Source organism: Tenebrio molitor, chromosome 1, assembly GCF_963966145.1.
Source record: "Tenebrio molitor chromosome 1, icTenMoli1.1, whole genome shotgun sequence".
Classification (NCBI taxonomy): domain Eukaryota; kingdom Metazoa; phylum Arthropoda; class Insecta; order Coleoptera; family Tenebrionidae; genus Tenebrio; species Tenebrio molitor.
This window is the reverse complement of record NC_091046.1, coordinates 32,048,759-32,061,734: the sequence shown is the minus strand read 5'-3', so window position 1 is coordinate 32,061,734 and position 12,976 is coordinate 32,048,759. Positions and strand designations below refer to the sequence as shown.

At 32.2% G+C, this 12,976-nt stretch overlaps 1 protein-coding gene across 4 annotated transcripts; it reads right to left on the bottom strand.

Moving 5' to 3' along the window:
- Window positions 1-9,702: 9,702 nt before the first annotated feature.
- Window positions 9,703-12,274, bottom strand: LOC138136094 (uncharacterized). Of its 4 annotated transcripts, XM_069055210.1 has the most exons (8): window positions 12,092-12,274; window positions 11,968-12,030; window positions 11,767-11,919; window positions 10,803-11,720; window positions 10,682-10,748; window positions 10,336-10,627; window positions 10,107-10,285; window positions 9,703-10,043 (listed from the first exon to the last, which is right to left on the bottom strand). In XM_069055210.1, exons 1-8 carry the CDS (start codon window positions 12,150-12,152, stop codon window positions 9,731-9,733), a joined length of 2,046 nt encoding a protein of 681 aa, XP_068911311.1. In that variant the 5' UTR covers window positions 12,153-12,274; the 3' UTR covers window positions 9,703-9,730. The 4 variants fall into 4 exon arrangements, with proteins under 4 accessions (XP_068911311.1, XP_068911288.1, XP_068911295.1 ...); XM_069055187.1 differs by having other exon boundaries at window positions 10,682-11,720; XM_069055194.1 differs by having other exon boundaries at window positions 10,682-11,708.
- Window positions 12,275-12,976: the final 702 nt, after the last annotated feature.

Sequence of the window (12,976 nt, the reverse complement as noted above, 5' to 3'; positions counted from 1 at the left end):
TTGGCTGAAACTATTGAACTAGATTGACACACATGTGTAGTTTAGAAACTATTAAACTATTAAATGGCAGAGTTAGTTTTCGCGACAATAAAGAATTATTATTATACAGGGCAGGTCACGTAAGGCTTATTTCTGAATTTATTTTGTAGGCAACCAAAAATACTAATGACGCTGACCACTTGATACGGTTTATAATGTGATTTAATTTAGTAATAAACGTAATATTGACTCAAGTTGCAAAAAACCACTTTGCCTTTGCAACAGCACTTTTATGGTATTAATCATTTTAAATTACTTTAAAACTGTACTTATATGGAAAATATTCAATCCAAACTATGATTTTCTGGTACCTTTGTGCCTTTATTTGGTTAAAAATATTGAAAAAACACTCTTGTAAATGACAAGTGGTTTTTTGCAACTTGAGTCAACTATAGGTATAAAAAATATAATAGGTATGTAATTTGGCTAAAAATGTCAAAATGACAGTTGATGAATTTAATTTTTGATTTCATTAATCAGAATAGAATAACGCCATTTTGACATTTTTAGTCAAATTACATACCTACGTTGATTACTAAATTAAATCACATTATAAACGGTATCAAGTGGTCAGCGTCATTAGTATTTTTGGTTGGGTACAAAATAAATTCAGAAATAAGTTTTATGTGACTTGCCCTGTACAATATGCTATCTGAATATGGTTAAAGAAAAACACCAAAAGTACAGAAGGCAGAAGGATGCTCGAAATGTGATCCTTGTTGTATACAAAAAAATTCATTGTGCCTCTGGATTTTATATCATTACAAAAATTCAAATGTTTAAAAATGACAGTGTTGAACAATAAATGGTAACGAAATAAGCCTATCAACCAAAAAAAGTTTCACTCAATATTTATTTATTACTCGATATTAGTGTTCGGATTAATTTATAATTATGAATAATACAGGGTATTTCATGAGTGATGCGGAATTGAAAATGCAACCCACAATACATTTTCAAAATGATCGTTGCTATTTTAAATATCGTATTGTTTTAAAATGAAATTATGAATCCATGATGGCTTTGCTTCCAATAATTTTATTTGTCAACTGACATTTACGAAAAGGTTAAAATACGACGATTAAAATGTATTCGAACGATGAGAACACAGAGATGATTTTGATTTATGGCGAATGTAATAAAAATGCTTCTGCCGTTGCGCCTTTATTCAGACAATAGACATTTTTCTAAAAACTCGTCATCATGGATTTTGATAAAAGTCGCAACTTGTCAAAACGAAACGTCAAGCTAATCTTATAGATTTTAAGCGATTTGGAGCCTTTAAAAGGCTCGTCGAACAAAAAAAACCTTGTATTCAACTCGTTGGTGTGTAAATTGCGCCTTTTTTGGCACCTGTAGGCCTTTAAAACGTCGTTTCACTCACTGGCCCACTCATACCAAAAAAAAGCCCAATTTACACACGAACTCGTTAAATAAACTACTATTTTAGAATCTGCGTCTCTAATGGGTCTATTATTCAATTGGAGTTGTTTATTGTTATCTCTTAAAGCACTCGTAGTTTAATAGATCTCCAAGAACATTTTTATCAATATTTCGGTGTATTATTGTGATTTACACCAAAAAACTTCCAATATTAATGTTCAAACTCTACTTTTTAACATATGTTGCAGATGTAGTTGCATCCGTTACCTTGAATTACCAATTAATAGGTACAAAATTCCCTAGAATTTGAAAATTTAATTTTTTTATTTAAAAATTAAAACAAGGGTGCAAATTCTAAAAAATAACATAAAAAACTCGTTTAATAAGGGCATTGTCGCACTCGTCCCATACAAAACTCCCCTACGGGTCGTTTTCTACACTTAGGACTCATGCGCCAAATCAACCCTTATAAAACTCGTTCTTTAATATACTATTACATTATTTTATTCTAAAAAATCTTTGTAATATTTGATAAATTGCCATTTGAAAAAAACAACTTCATCTGTGAAAAACTAGGCGCAAGAAAAAATATTAATAAATTAGTGTTTTCAAAATGATTTCATTTGGTGGTCATTTATTCAAATCGCGTAATTTATAAGCTAGATATACAGAATTAAAAGTTTTTCGTCAGTCAACCAGTAAATGACAAAGTAGGTACCTATCTGTTTTGTAAATAAATATCATATGAGTTTTGTAATGACCAAACAGCAGGGATTAAATAAGGGATAACAATTTTTTAACAGTTTATTTTTGGCAAATTAAAGTCACAAATACCAAAAATGTGTTCTCATAATTGACTTGGTTTATGTTACTGAAAATATAATTCACGTGTCACATGGTACTATCGCGGCCAAAATACTTTGGTCGTCAATGTGACATAAATGACATTCAATTGTAAAGCAAACTTTAGGATGTTTAACCTTATTTTTTACTACTGTCAGAATTATTTTAATCTATCAGTGTCATATGGGTGGGGTAAATCCCAGCTGCGGAGGCAGGGTTCAAAAGCAAAAGATCAACATGGTCGCGGTTTAGACAACCTTCGGAAGCAAGTAAGACGATTCTATATTTACCAAAAACTGAAGGTGCCATATTTTTGACAAGAATTATTTGAAATTGTCATGTATTTTGACATTAATACTTGATTTACATTTGAAGTGTCAAAAATTGACGACCAAAGTATTTTGGCCGCGATAGTACATTTTTGATTAATTTAATTGGTTAAAATACGGAAACAAAGACGCAGAAGAAGCTATCAAATGAATAAAATTGGTTAATGTCAAAGTGACTCGTTAAAACCTATAGAAAATTGAACTTGTCCTACGCAATCGGTCAATTTTCATAGGTTTTAACTGGTGCTATCACATTATCCCCGAAAATATCTTCTTCCTCAAATGAAATTTTGGTTGGCCCCTCCCATAGCTTCTTTGCTTTTGTGTTGTAGTAGGTATATTATTTCATTTCCAAAGAATTATAATAAATATATATTATGTACGGGTACATATACAGTGCATTTTTTTTAACTGTTGCCATAGGGAATTGCATGGTAAAACTTATACCCCCTGTTAACTTTTGTTCTGATGAAAATATCAAACCATTTTTGGAACAAAGTTGGTAGATTTTTTAGACTATCGGATAGATTACAATTCAATATCCTAAACTGTCGAAAAAGTTGTGAAAAAAATATTTTCTAGCGTGCCGGAATAATAGTACGTCGAGCGGTCGCCAGAATAGCGTCCCTGTCGGCTCAACCAGCACCTTACCATCTCTACTTTTGACTGTTGTCACTTTCATTTAAAAAATAGCGAGATCTCCTGGAGGCTATGATTAAATTAGCTTTCGGAAGGCAGAACATGTAAACATTTATTTATTTAAAAAAAAAAAACAAAACGTTAACGCACAAATAACTCAACAAATTAACAGAAATTATTAAAGGAAATGTTCAAAGTGTTTTCCTTCGACTGCTAGACAATATCCCAAGCGATCTTGAAAATTTCTTCGCGTGTTATTCTTGCCCTTAATTCCTCCACAGTTTCTGGTTGACCTCTTATGCGTTTTTTTAACTGTTGCCGTTGGGAATTGCATGGTAAAAATTATACCCTCTGTTAACTTATGATCCACTGCAGATTTGGTGCAAATTTTTATTTTTGTAATAAATCATTAATAAGACTATGTAATGCATACTGTTTGAACAACGAACGACAAGCAGTTTTATTTTACTAATTTTACTCTTCAAAGTTGAAATTAATGAGCGTAAATAATTTGACAAAACACGTAGTTGACGATATGGGAACAAAAATTAGGTTTTATATTTTTATTTATTATTTATTTTAATCATAGCCTCGAGGAGATCTCGCAATTTATTTTTTAAATGAAAGTGACAAAAGTCAAAAGTGGAGATAGTCAGGATGTAGTCAGGTCTCAGGTGCTTGTTGAGCATGTTGAGCCGACAGGGACGCTATTCTGGCGGCCGCTCGACGTACTATTATTCCGGCGCGCTAGAAATAGTTTTTCACAACTTTTTCGACAGTTTAGGACATTGAATTGTAATCTATCCGATAGTTCAAAAAATTTTCCAACTTTGTTCCAAAAATGGTTTGAATATTTTCATCAGAACAAAAGTTAACAGGGGGTACAAGTTTTACCATGCAATTCCCTATGGCAACAGTTAAAAAAAATGCACTGTATATAAAGTTCAGTTATTTTGTATACCTATCTTGGCGATTAAGGAAATATTTCAAGAGAACAAGTTTTATAATTTTTGCAAATACTTAGGTGTAGGATAAAAGGATTGCACAACTAAGAAACTATTTTAGTAATTTTTTTACCTTAATGTTTCATTATTTATGGTACTTATGTATGAGCATTATTATTAGTAACGGTAAACAACAATTTCAAAAATATTTTGGCCTTATTCTAAAGAAATGGATCATTCCTGGGATTTTTTTTCACAGTTCAAAATTCATCAAAAGGTTGAGAAGTGACCGGCTCTTGGCTCTTGGTTAATGACTTAATTCAGTAATTACATTAAGATGACACATACATTCTGCTTTAGCGGCACGTGGTAATGTGTTTTTGTTTGAAACATTTCATTCTCAACAACTTAATTTCTAGGCGGAGTGCCATTGAAATTGTAATAAGTTTAGTTTTAACAGTGCGATGACACCATTGTTCGCTATAAGTAATACCTACAATTTGTTCTACTTGATGGTGTGGGGTCTGCCCCTTGGTGACGCAACGGCAAGGCGGCCCTGTAATTTACCACCTATAGGTGACAATTATGCCCGTTACAACAACATCAAACGTGTATTTACATTTAACAACTCCTAATTTCCCGACGATAATTTTTTGTTTTTGGCTTTCCTCTTAAATATCGGCAATTCAAGAATAATGATATGAGATTAAAAAAAAACTCTATACGTTAAAAATTGAATAATACGTCGTTACTGAAAGTATACATGATATTACACACATTTATTTCTAAGAATTTTATTACCCGACCAATAAATTAAACACAAACACTCATCGCCAACCTATTACAGTGATTAATTCAATCATGATGGTGTATAATCATTCATTACCGAAGGTAAGCATTTAAATACCGCGGTATTTACTGATTGTAATTGTCATGACAATATTGCGATCCATTTTTCATGTCACTTTCTTAATGCTAAACAAATCACTTCAAGTATAACACCGTTGGTACTAAAGTTACAAATAGCTAAAATGACATTACTCCACAAGATGATACTAATCACGTTATTTATTGAGAAGGTTATTTGCATTCACATTCTTATGTCATTGTTAAAATGTCAATAATCTACGATTTTTTTAACAATTCTTTTCAACAATTACTTTATTCTGTGTACAGTCATGTTCAGATAAACCTGGGACAATTTTAGTTTTCAAGCGTAATGTGGGCTGTACATTGAACAATATTTCCATGGATTTTTTGCTATTAGAAAAAATAACAGATTTCATTTATTTGTCAAAGTTGACTAGGGATTATGCTTTTCAAAGCAATTTTACTGCAACATGCCTAATAATAATAAAATAACAACAATTCAATTGTTAATTTTAGCCAAAATATTATTTTATAAAATGTTAATTAATTAACTGTTTGAAATCACATTTTAGTTATTTATGTATTAAGGGCATAATCAGGAGATTATGGCATGAGGGAATGTTTAAAGCTCGAGGAACGAGGGCTTTTAAATACCCGAGGGCCATGATCGACAATAATTATGCCCGTGGTACATACAACGTTTTATTTTCTATTTTATAATTTCTAAAAGATTCAAACAAATATTTAGTATTCCATAAAGGAAATCAACTAAAAGTTGTGTCCATGCAAATTTAGTTAGCTATTTTGATGTTGTTAGGGTTACTGTGTATAATAATGTATGATTTTCTTTAATCAAATAATGTTTGATACCATTGTTTGAATAATTAAACCAATCGTTGCTTGACAGATCTGTGCCATAAAGGCCAATTTATGCCCTCATTTGGGGTTGTATAATAGTAGTTTATTTAACGAGTTCGCGTGTAATTTGGGCTTTTTTGGCATGAGTGGGCCAGTTTAAAACTCGAGTGAAATGAGAGTTTTAAAGGTCCACGAGTGCCAAAAAAAGCCCAAATTACACAAGAACGAGTTGAATACAATGTTTTTTTGTTCGACGACTCCCCCAAAGGCTCCAAATCGCTGAAAATCTTTAAAATAAGCTTGACGTTTCGTTTTAAAAAGTTGTCAAATTTATCAAAATTCGTTCACATAGGAGAAAATTTTCAAATTATGACAGTGTCGAACAAAAAAGACAATTATTGACTAAAATAGAATAAAAAACATTTAAAACCAAAAAAATTGCCCCAGTGCACAAGTGAAATTGAGAGTTACGTTACAACAGCTGTCTCAAATTTATTTGAAGATGACTGTACGTCCAAAGTAAAAATGTTTCTACTAAAAAAAGTAAAACTTACAAAGCTACCCATGGCTTTTTTTTGAAATGACAGAAAGTGACGGCTAAAATTTTTTGACCGCCATAGTAGCATCGTTTAATGGAAATTTTTTGTTTTAACAAAATTATTTTGGCAATTTTGACTTTTCCTTTGACGTAAATTAAAATTATTTTTACACACTTAAATTATTTACTTTCTTACGAGTATTAAAATAAAAAATCTGGCAATGCAGTGACAAGAAAATGTCGAATAGACACTGATAGAAAAAAAGTTGCATCCGTTTCATCCAACATGAAAAGAAAAAATCATAGCCAACTCGGTCCCAAAAAGATCGTGAAGGGCTTTTATCAATGCATTGTGAGTATTTGCTATGCAACGAATTATACCACAAACCTGACAAAAATGAACTTTCGACTAGAAATGTCAATAATGTCATTCAAGATTAACTTTTGAAATAATGTTAAAAATTGTTCCGATTGATGGAATTGGTCTACCGGGATAAGTGATTGAAAAACACGCATTTCTTATGCTCTAATCGGCATGGTGGAAGTGCGAATATATTTTTAAAATTTATTTTATCACAATAGCCATTCAAAGAACTTGACATTTTTTTTAGTTAGTTGATTGCATACATGCATTGACCTATCCATGAAAATCTGACTTTTTATAGTTGGCAGTTGGCTTTTTAAGATTATCATTGAATAGGTTTAAAGCCTTTAAAGCTAATCAGGTGTGCGAGAGAGATAAAGATATCGGAAGAGTATTTAGCGATTTTAAAGAAACTGTATAACCGATTTTGAATTTTTAAACTGCAAGTGTCCTAAAATGTTCCTTCAAAATGAGGTAACTCTTTACTTTTTTAATTTTTGATTCCATTCAAAATAGTAGTTTATTTGACGAGTTTGTGTGTAAATTGGGCCCTTTTTGGCACGCGTGGGCCATTTTAAAACACGAGTGAAACGAGTAAATCTTTTCTTATTTTTAAATTTTAACAAAAAATAACGCCCGAAACAGAAATATACATTTTTCTTTGACAATCAGATACCGATACCGACAATATAAGTGTAAGATCTAGACAGTGTAAGATAACATTTCACTCTTGTATAGGATAAAAAAGCGGACATATAGTCGCGGATAGAAAAAAAGGACAAGTCTTATTAAGATTTTTAGTTAAAATTAAGTCGAGTAAACTTGAGTACTATGATAAATAAATAAATAAGTATTTTAATAGTAACCATGGAAAGAGTAAACCGATTTACATTAGCGAATAAACATTGTCCTACTTTTTTCTGTCCGCGACTATACATAATTTAGTATGGAATTCAACTTTTATTTCTTATAGGTACAGGTGTCCCAGAACTTGCGAATCAGATTTAGAGTACGCTTTCGTGGGTGATAAATGAAAGCAATAGCGTTAAAAAATGGTCAGGGTGTAGTAGATTTTTTGTAATTAACAATTAAAATTGACCAATCAGAAAATCGCTGTTACTTTGAATCGAACGATGTAAGTAATTTTATTAATCTTTTATGTTATATCTCTGTTGAACCATTTCCAGGCACATGTAGCCCATTTGAATTGATGAATAACGACTGCACAATGAAAAGATTAAACGATCAGTTTACATATTCTTCGCAAAAGATAAATTCAAAATCAATCCACTGGGAAACGAGTTTAAATAATTTTAGAAGAATAGTTTCATTCTACACTTCGCACCAAAATTAACGCATAATTTTCAAAACGGAGTAAATTTTTTTTGTAGTTGTTTAAATTGAAATAGCATAAAGCCTAACGTTTACGTGGACCAAATCTATATATTGTTTTATAAATAACGTTAAATAAAGTAAAATACAGGAACGATTCAAAAATTAACACAACATTATTTAAGAAATTACACGAAAAAGTAACTAATAACAGGTATTTCCTCCTCTTGTGGTAACTACTGCTTGACACCGCCTACCCCTACTCGGTGTTAAATGTCTTATGTAATCTTGGTCAACACCATCCCAAATCTCAACAAGCTTGTTTCCAAGATCGTTAAGATTTATTGGCGCAGGTTGCGAAGCTGCAACTTGTCTTTCCATGTGGTCCCATAAGTGCTCTATCGGATTTAAATCTGGACTTTGGGCTGGCTAGTCCACAGTGTTAATACCAACGTCGTGAATGTATCGACTCACCGCTTGTGCTACGTGAGGCTTTGCATTATTATGCATAAACAAGAAATTTTAGCCGATATGTGGTGCACAGGCCACACCATGAGGTTCCCAGATATTGGTTATGGGTCTGTAGGCATTTAAGTGTATGGACACTTAAACACAATGGTGCTGCAACAACCATCTCCGTGCGGGTATCCAAAGATATGCTTCCTCAAATCGTAACTGAGCCTCCACCAAAACTAACGGTTCCAACAACATTGCACTGGGCAAATCGTTCTCCAGGACGCCTGTAGACTTTCATACACCTGTCATTAGAGAATCGACAAAACCTAGACTCTTCGCTGAACAATACCTTAGCTCAATCAGCTTCTTGCCAATTTAGGTTTTCGCGAGCAAACTCTAGTCGTCTTTTGCGGTGGCCTGCGGTTAAAAGGGGACCCGTTGCGGGTACAAACGGCAGCAGATGATGCTCTGCCAATCTTCGCCTAATTGCATTTTGGCTAATTTGGGTATTGTACCTCCGGGAAAAATCTTGACTCAAGCTAGAACTTGTTACAAATCGTTGTCTCAAGGTTCGTAGGCGCAAAAATTTGTCTTGAGCTGCGTTTGTATCCGTTTTCTACCCTGACCCAACCTTCTCGTATTGGCACCTGTCCCTCTAACTCGATTTTGAACCCTTAGAATGGTAGATTGAGTCACCCCCAAGCGTCGAGAGATGGATTGTTGAGATTCGCATTTTTCGGAGAACGCCACCACCATCGCACATTTTTCCGCGGAAAGATTTATTCGAACTCATCCATTACGATCCATTTTACTCGAATATAACAATAACAGGCTACTTTCAAAGCAGTTAACTATGATAATTGACAAAAATGAGGCAAGGAATAAACAGAAAATAACACTGCTATGTTTTATATTTCACTTAAACAAAACACCATCAACATTTTGTGTTGATTTATCTTCAAAAAAAAACTTGAAAAGAAAGGTAAACATATTTCCTTCACATCTGTTGAAAGAAACAGTTAACAAAAATAATATAAATATAATTACAAATTATGCGTTAATTTTGGAGCGAAGTGTACATATTCATTACTACAATGAAACACAAAATAAATCAGAGATTTTTTACTGCAAAGATTTAGTGTCTTTTATAATGAGTTTGAAAATGTTGAACTCTTTGCAAAAGTTTGTTAAGCAGTCCTGCAGTTGTTACATTATTATAACCGTTAAATTTAGGTGGTTGACTTTTAACAGAAATGTTTTCCTTGCTTGTTCGATCCTTTAGAGATTTGACTTGTTGTTTCAAAGCTAATACTTCTTTGTACAAAGTCATCACCATAACAATTTCTTCTTCTTTATGATTCAGTTCTTTATCCAAAATTTCTAATTCTCTCATCGTTTGCGCATTTGCCTTACCCTCTTCGTTCTGTTTAACAAGATCGTCGTATGTTCTAAATATGACATTTTTATTTAATTAAATTTTTTTCTAATACTATTTTGCTAAAATAACTTACTTAGTCATTTTTTCAAATTCATCGTGTAATTTTCCTAAAACTTCTTTCAGTTTCTTTTCTTTGTTTTGAAGCGGAAGAAAATCGGATGTCGGCTTTGAACACTCTTCTCCACCACGCGCACGTTGAGCTTGTTCTTGTTTAATTATTTTGAGTGGAACCATCGGAATATTATTTAGGTGCTAAAATTTATGCAGTTAATTCAAGTAAAGAAACAGCAATACTGTTTTACTTTAGTCTTGGAGACAGTGCCATTGAACTTGTTAATTATTTGCTGAAACCCAACACCTTTAGGTGTAATGCACGTGCATTTTTTTTCATCAAAATTAGCAGTCCAAATAGTCTGTTTTCTGTTGGTCACCTTGACGTCACCTGATGGACCTGTAATAATAATAGACTGCGTTTCAGGAGAGTTAGTATCTTCATTTTCTTCTGCTTCTTCGATGGTTTCTTGTGGAATGGTTTTTGCCATTTCTTGTAAATGCTGATAGTTTACTGTACTTTTGGACAGGGGACATTGTGAACTAAAACACGCAAAATTTTACTTAATCTGGCGGTCATTACAATTTTTTTTTTACTAGAAAGTCTTTGAAGCAACGCTGGAAACAAGGAATGGCAGTGGAGTATCTTCCCATTTTCCTGCAGCTAAACCAATATTATAAGCAAGAGTAGGAGATAATCGTCCAACAGGTTGTTTACATTTAACCATGCTCATTACTTGTTGAATATTGATCCCGATATTATGGCTAGGACTTGTAGAGGTTGCAGGACAAAATGGTATTGTTTTGATATTGAAGGAGTTCATGTAATACTTTGCGACTTGTTTCATTCTTGAAGAAATTGTCGGCATCGTGTAATTTCTATACACACAACTGACCACTCCTTTCGGCTGGTCATTTTTAACGTCATTTTCCTCGATATTTAACGGAGGAATTAATTCACTACGTGTTTCAGTTTTCTCGTTGGCCTTTGAATACTTTTTTTTAGTAATATCACTATCGCTTGATTTGCTTTCTTTTACCGCATTATTATGATATATTTCAACTAAATCCGGATTTCGCGCAGTATATTTAGTAGTAGGTGTGGGTACATCCTTTGCAATATCGCGACTTGTAAAACGAGGTTTTACAAGGATTCTTCTGGGTTTTTTATTTATTTCAGGTATTACAGTTTTGTTCACCTGTTGGTCACTGCTTTTATTAAATCGTTTGTCGGGGACCTTTATTGCCGATTTTTTCATTTTCTTAAAATTTGTTGAAGAAGTGATCGAAGCAACTTTTGGTTTGCTTCTTCTAGCGTTGAATTTTGATTTCGATTTGACACGGATTGATTGTTTAGATTTTGAATTTATTTTTACTTCTTCAACTCCATGAATTTGCTCTTGACAAGTTTTGCTTTGAACATCTATCTTACTTTTGCTTTTATAGTCGTAAGTTTTTACTTGCTGCATAAAATCTGGCATCTGTATAGATTTTGTAATTCCAGCTAATATGTTGTTGATTGTTCCTAAAGCAGCTCCGGTTGTATCTGTACCGATTGCTTGCGAGTTTTGACGTATGATTTTTGGTGTTTTTGTGGAATTGGTGTCTTTATTAAAGGGTGCCTCTATACATGGACCTAATAAATGTATATTATGTGATACAAAAATTCTTTTTAAACTTACTAATTTTTCCTCTCGCAGATTTAATACCTGGTACCTGAGAATTTGGCGATTTCATTACTTCTGTTTGGTTGTTATAGAATTGTTTAATTCGTTCCAGTTGACCTTTTAATTGACTGCATTTACTTTCAGCGGATGTGACCATCGACTCATATTCTGTAATTAGTTGTTAATTAAACGGAACTTTGAGAAGATGCTAAATACCTAAAAGTTCATCTATGTTTTCATTCGGGTTATATTTTGAATCATTTGTTTCCATTATTTTATCTGCAAGAACAACACAGCTTTTAGAGTCCCTCACCGACATTTAAATTACGATTTTTTTCACCTTTTCTTGATGAGTTTATTTCCACGTGTAAATTCTTTGCAGAATAACACTCTCCACTCATTTTATTTTAAAACAGAATGTTAGTGCTTTAAAATTTGATCATTAAACATAATTCCCGTTACTGAAAAAAAATATAAAAAAATTTCGTACATGACATGAATCACTGTCAGTTATTTCAAGGGCGTCTTTATTTTTTTTTTTAAATGGTCTGATTTTAAGATTTTATAATATTTTATTTTTTTCACATCTTCAGGCGTCTGCAATTTACTTTTATTATACCTATATAGAACGTTTGATTAAAAGTACTGATATAATATACAAAGAAATTGTATCCTGTTTTATATCAAGATAAAATTATCCTTAACAATAAGAAAATGAAATAAAAATGGAAATTGAAACAAGAAATAAGTAAGTATCATGGTGTAAAGGCGTATATACGATCAAGGCAACTTCTATCAATGTTCCCTAATAAAAACAAAAGACAGTGTCTTAGCTTAATTCAATTTTCATAATTTTTATTATGTAATTAGAAGAGTGTCACTTGCTCATCCCAAAGCAAGATACTAACATAATTTTTTTACAGTCTAATGGTAATGAGTCTACTGTACAAAGTACAAATCATTTTGTGAAATTGTAAAACGCACAACGCTATTGATATTTCAAATAAAAATGTTAAAAAAAGTTAAGTGACAGGATTTTGTTTTTTATAGTTATTAGACATATTATGACATCTTTTTATCGTATATTGTAGAAGAGAAGATTAAATATCGAACAAATAAACAATAAAGCAATAATATCTTCCAGTAAATATAATGATTAATATTACATATAATTATTTCATTAGAAAATTTGCATATTGTAAGAAATCTTTAAATTATAAAGCAA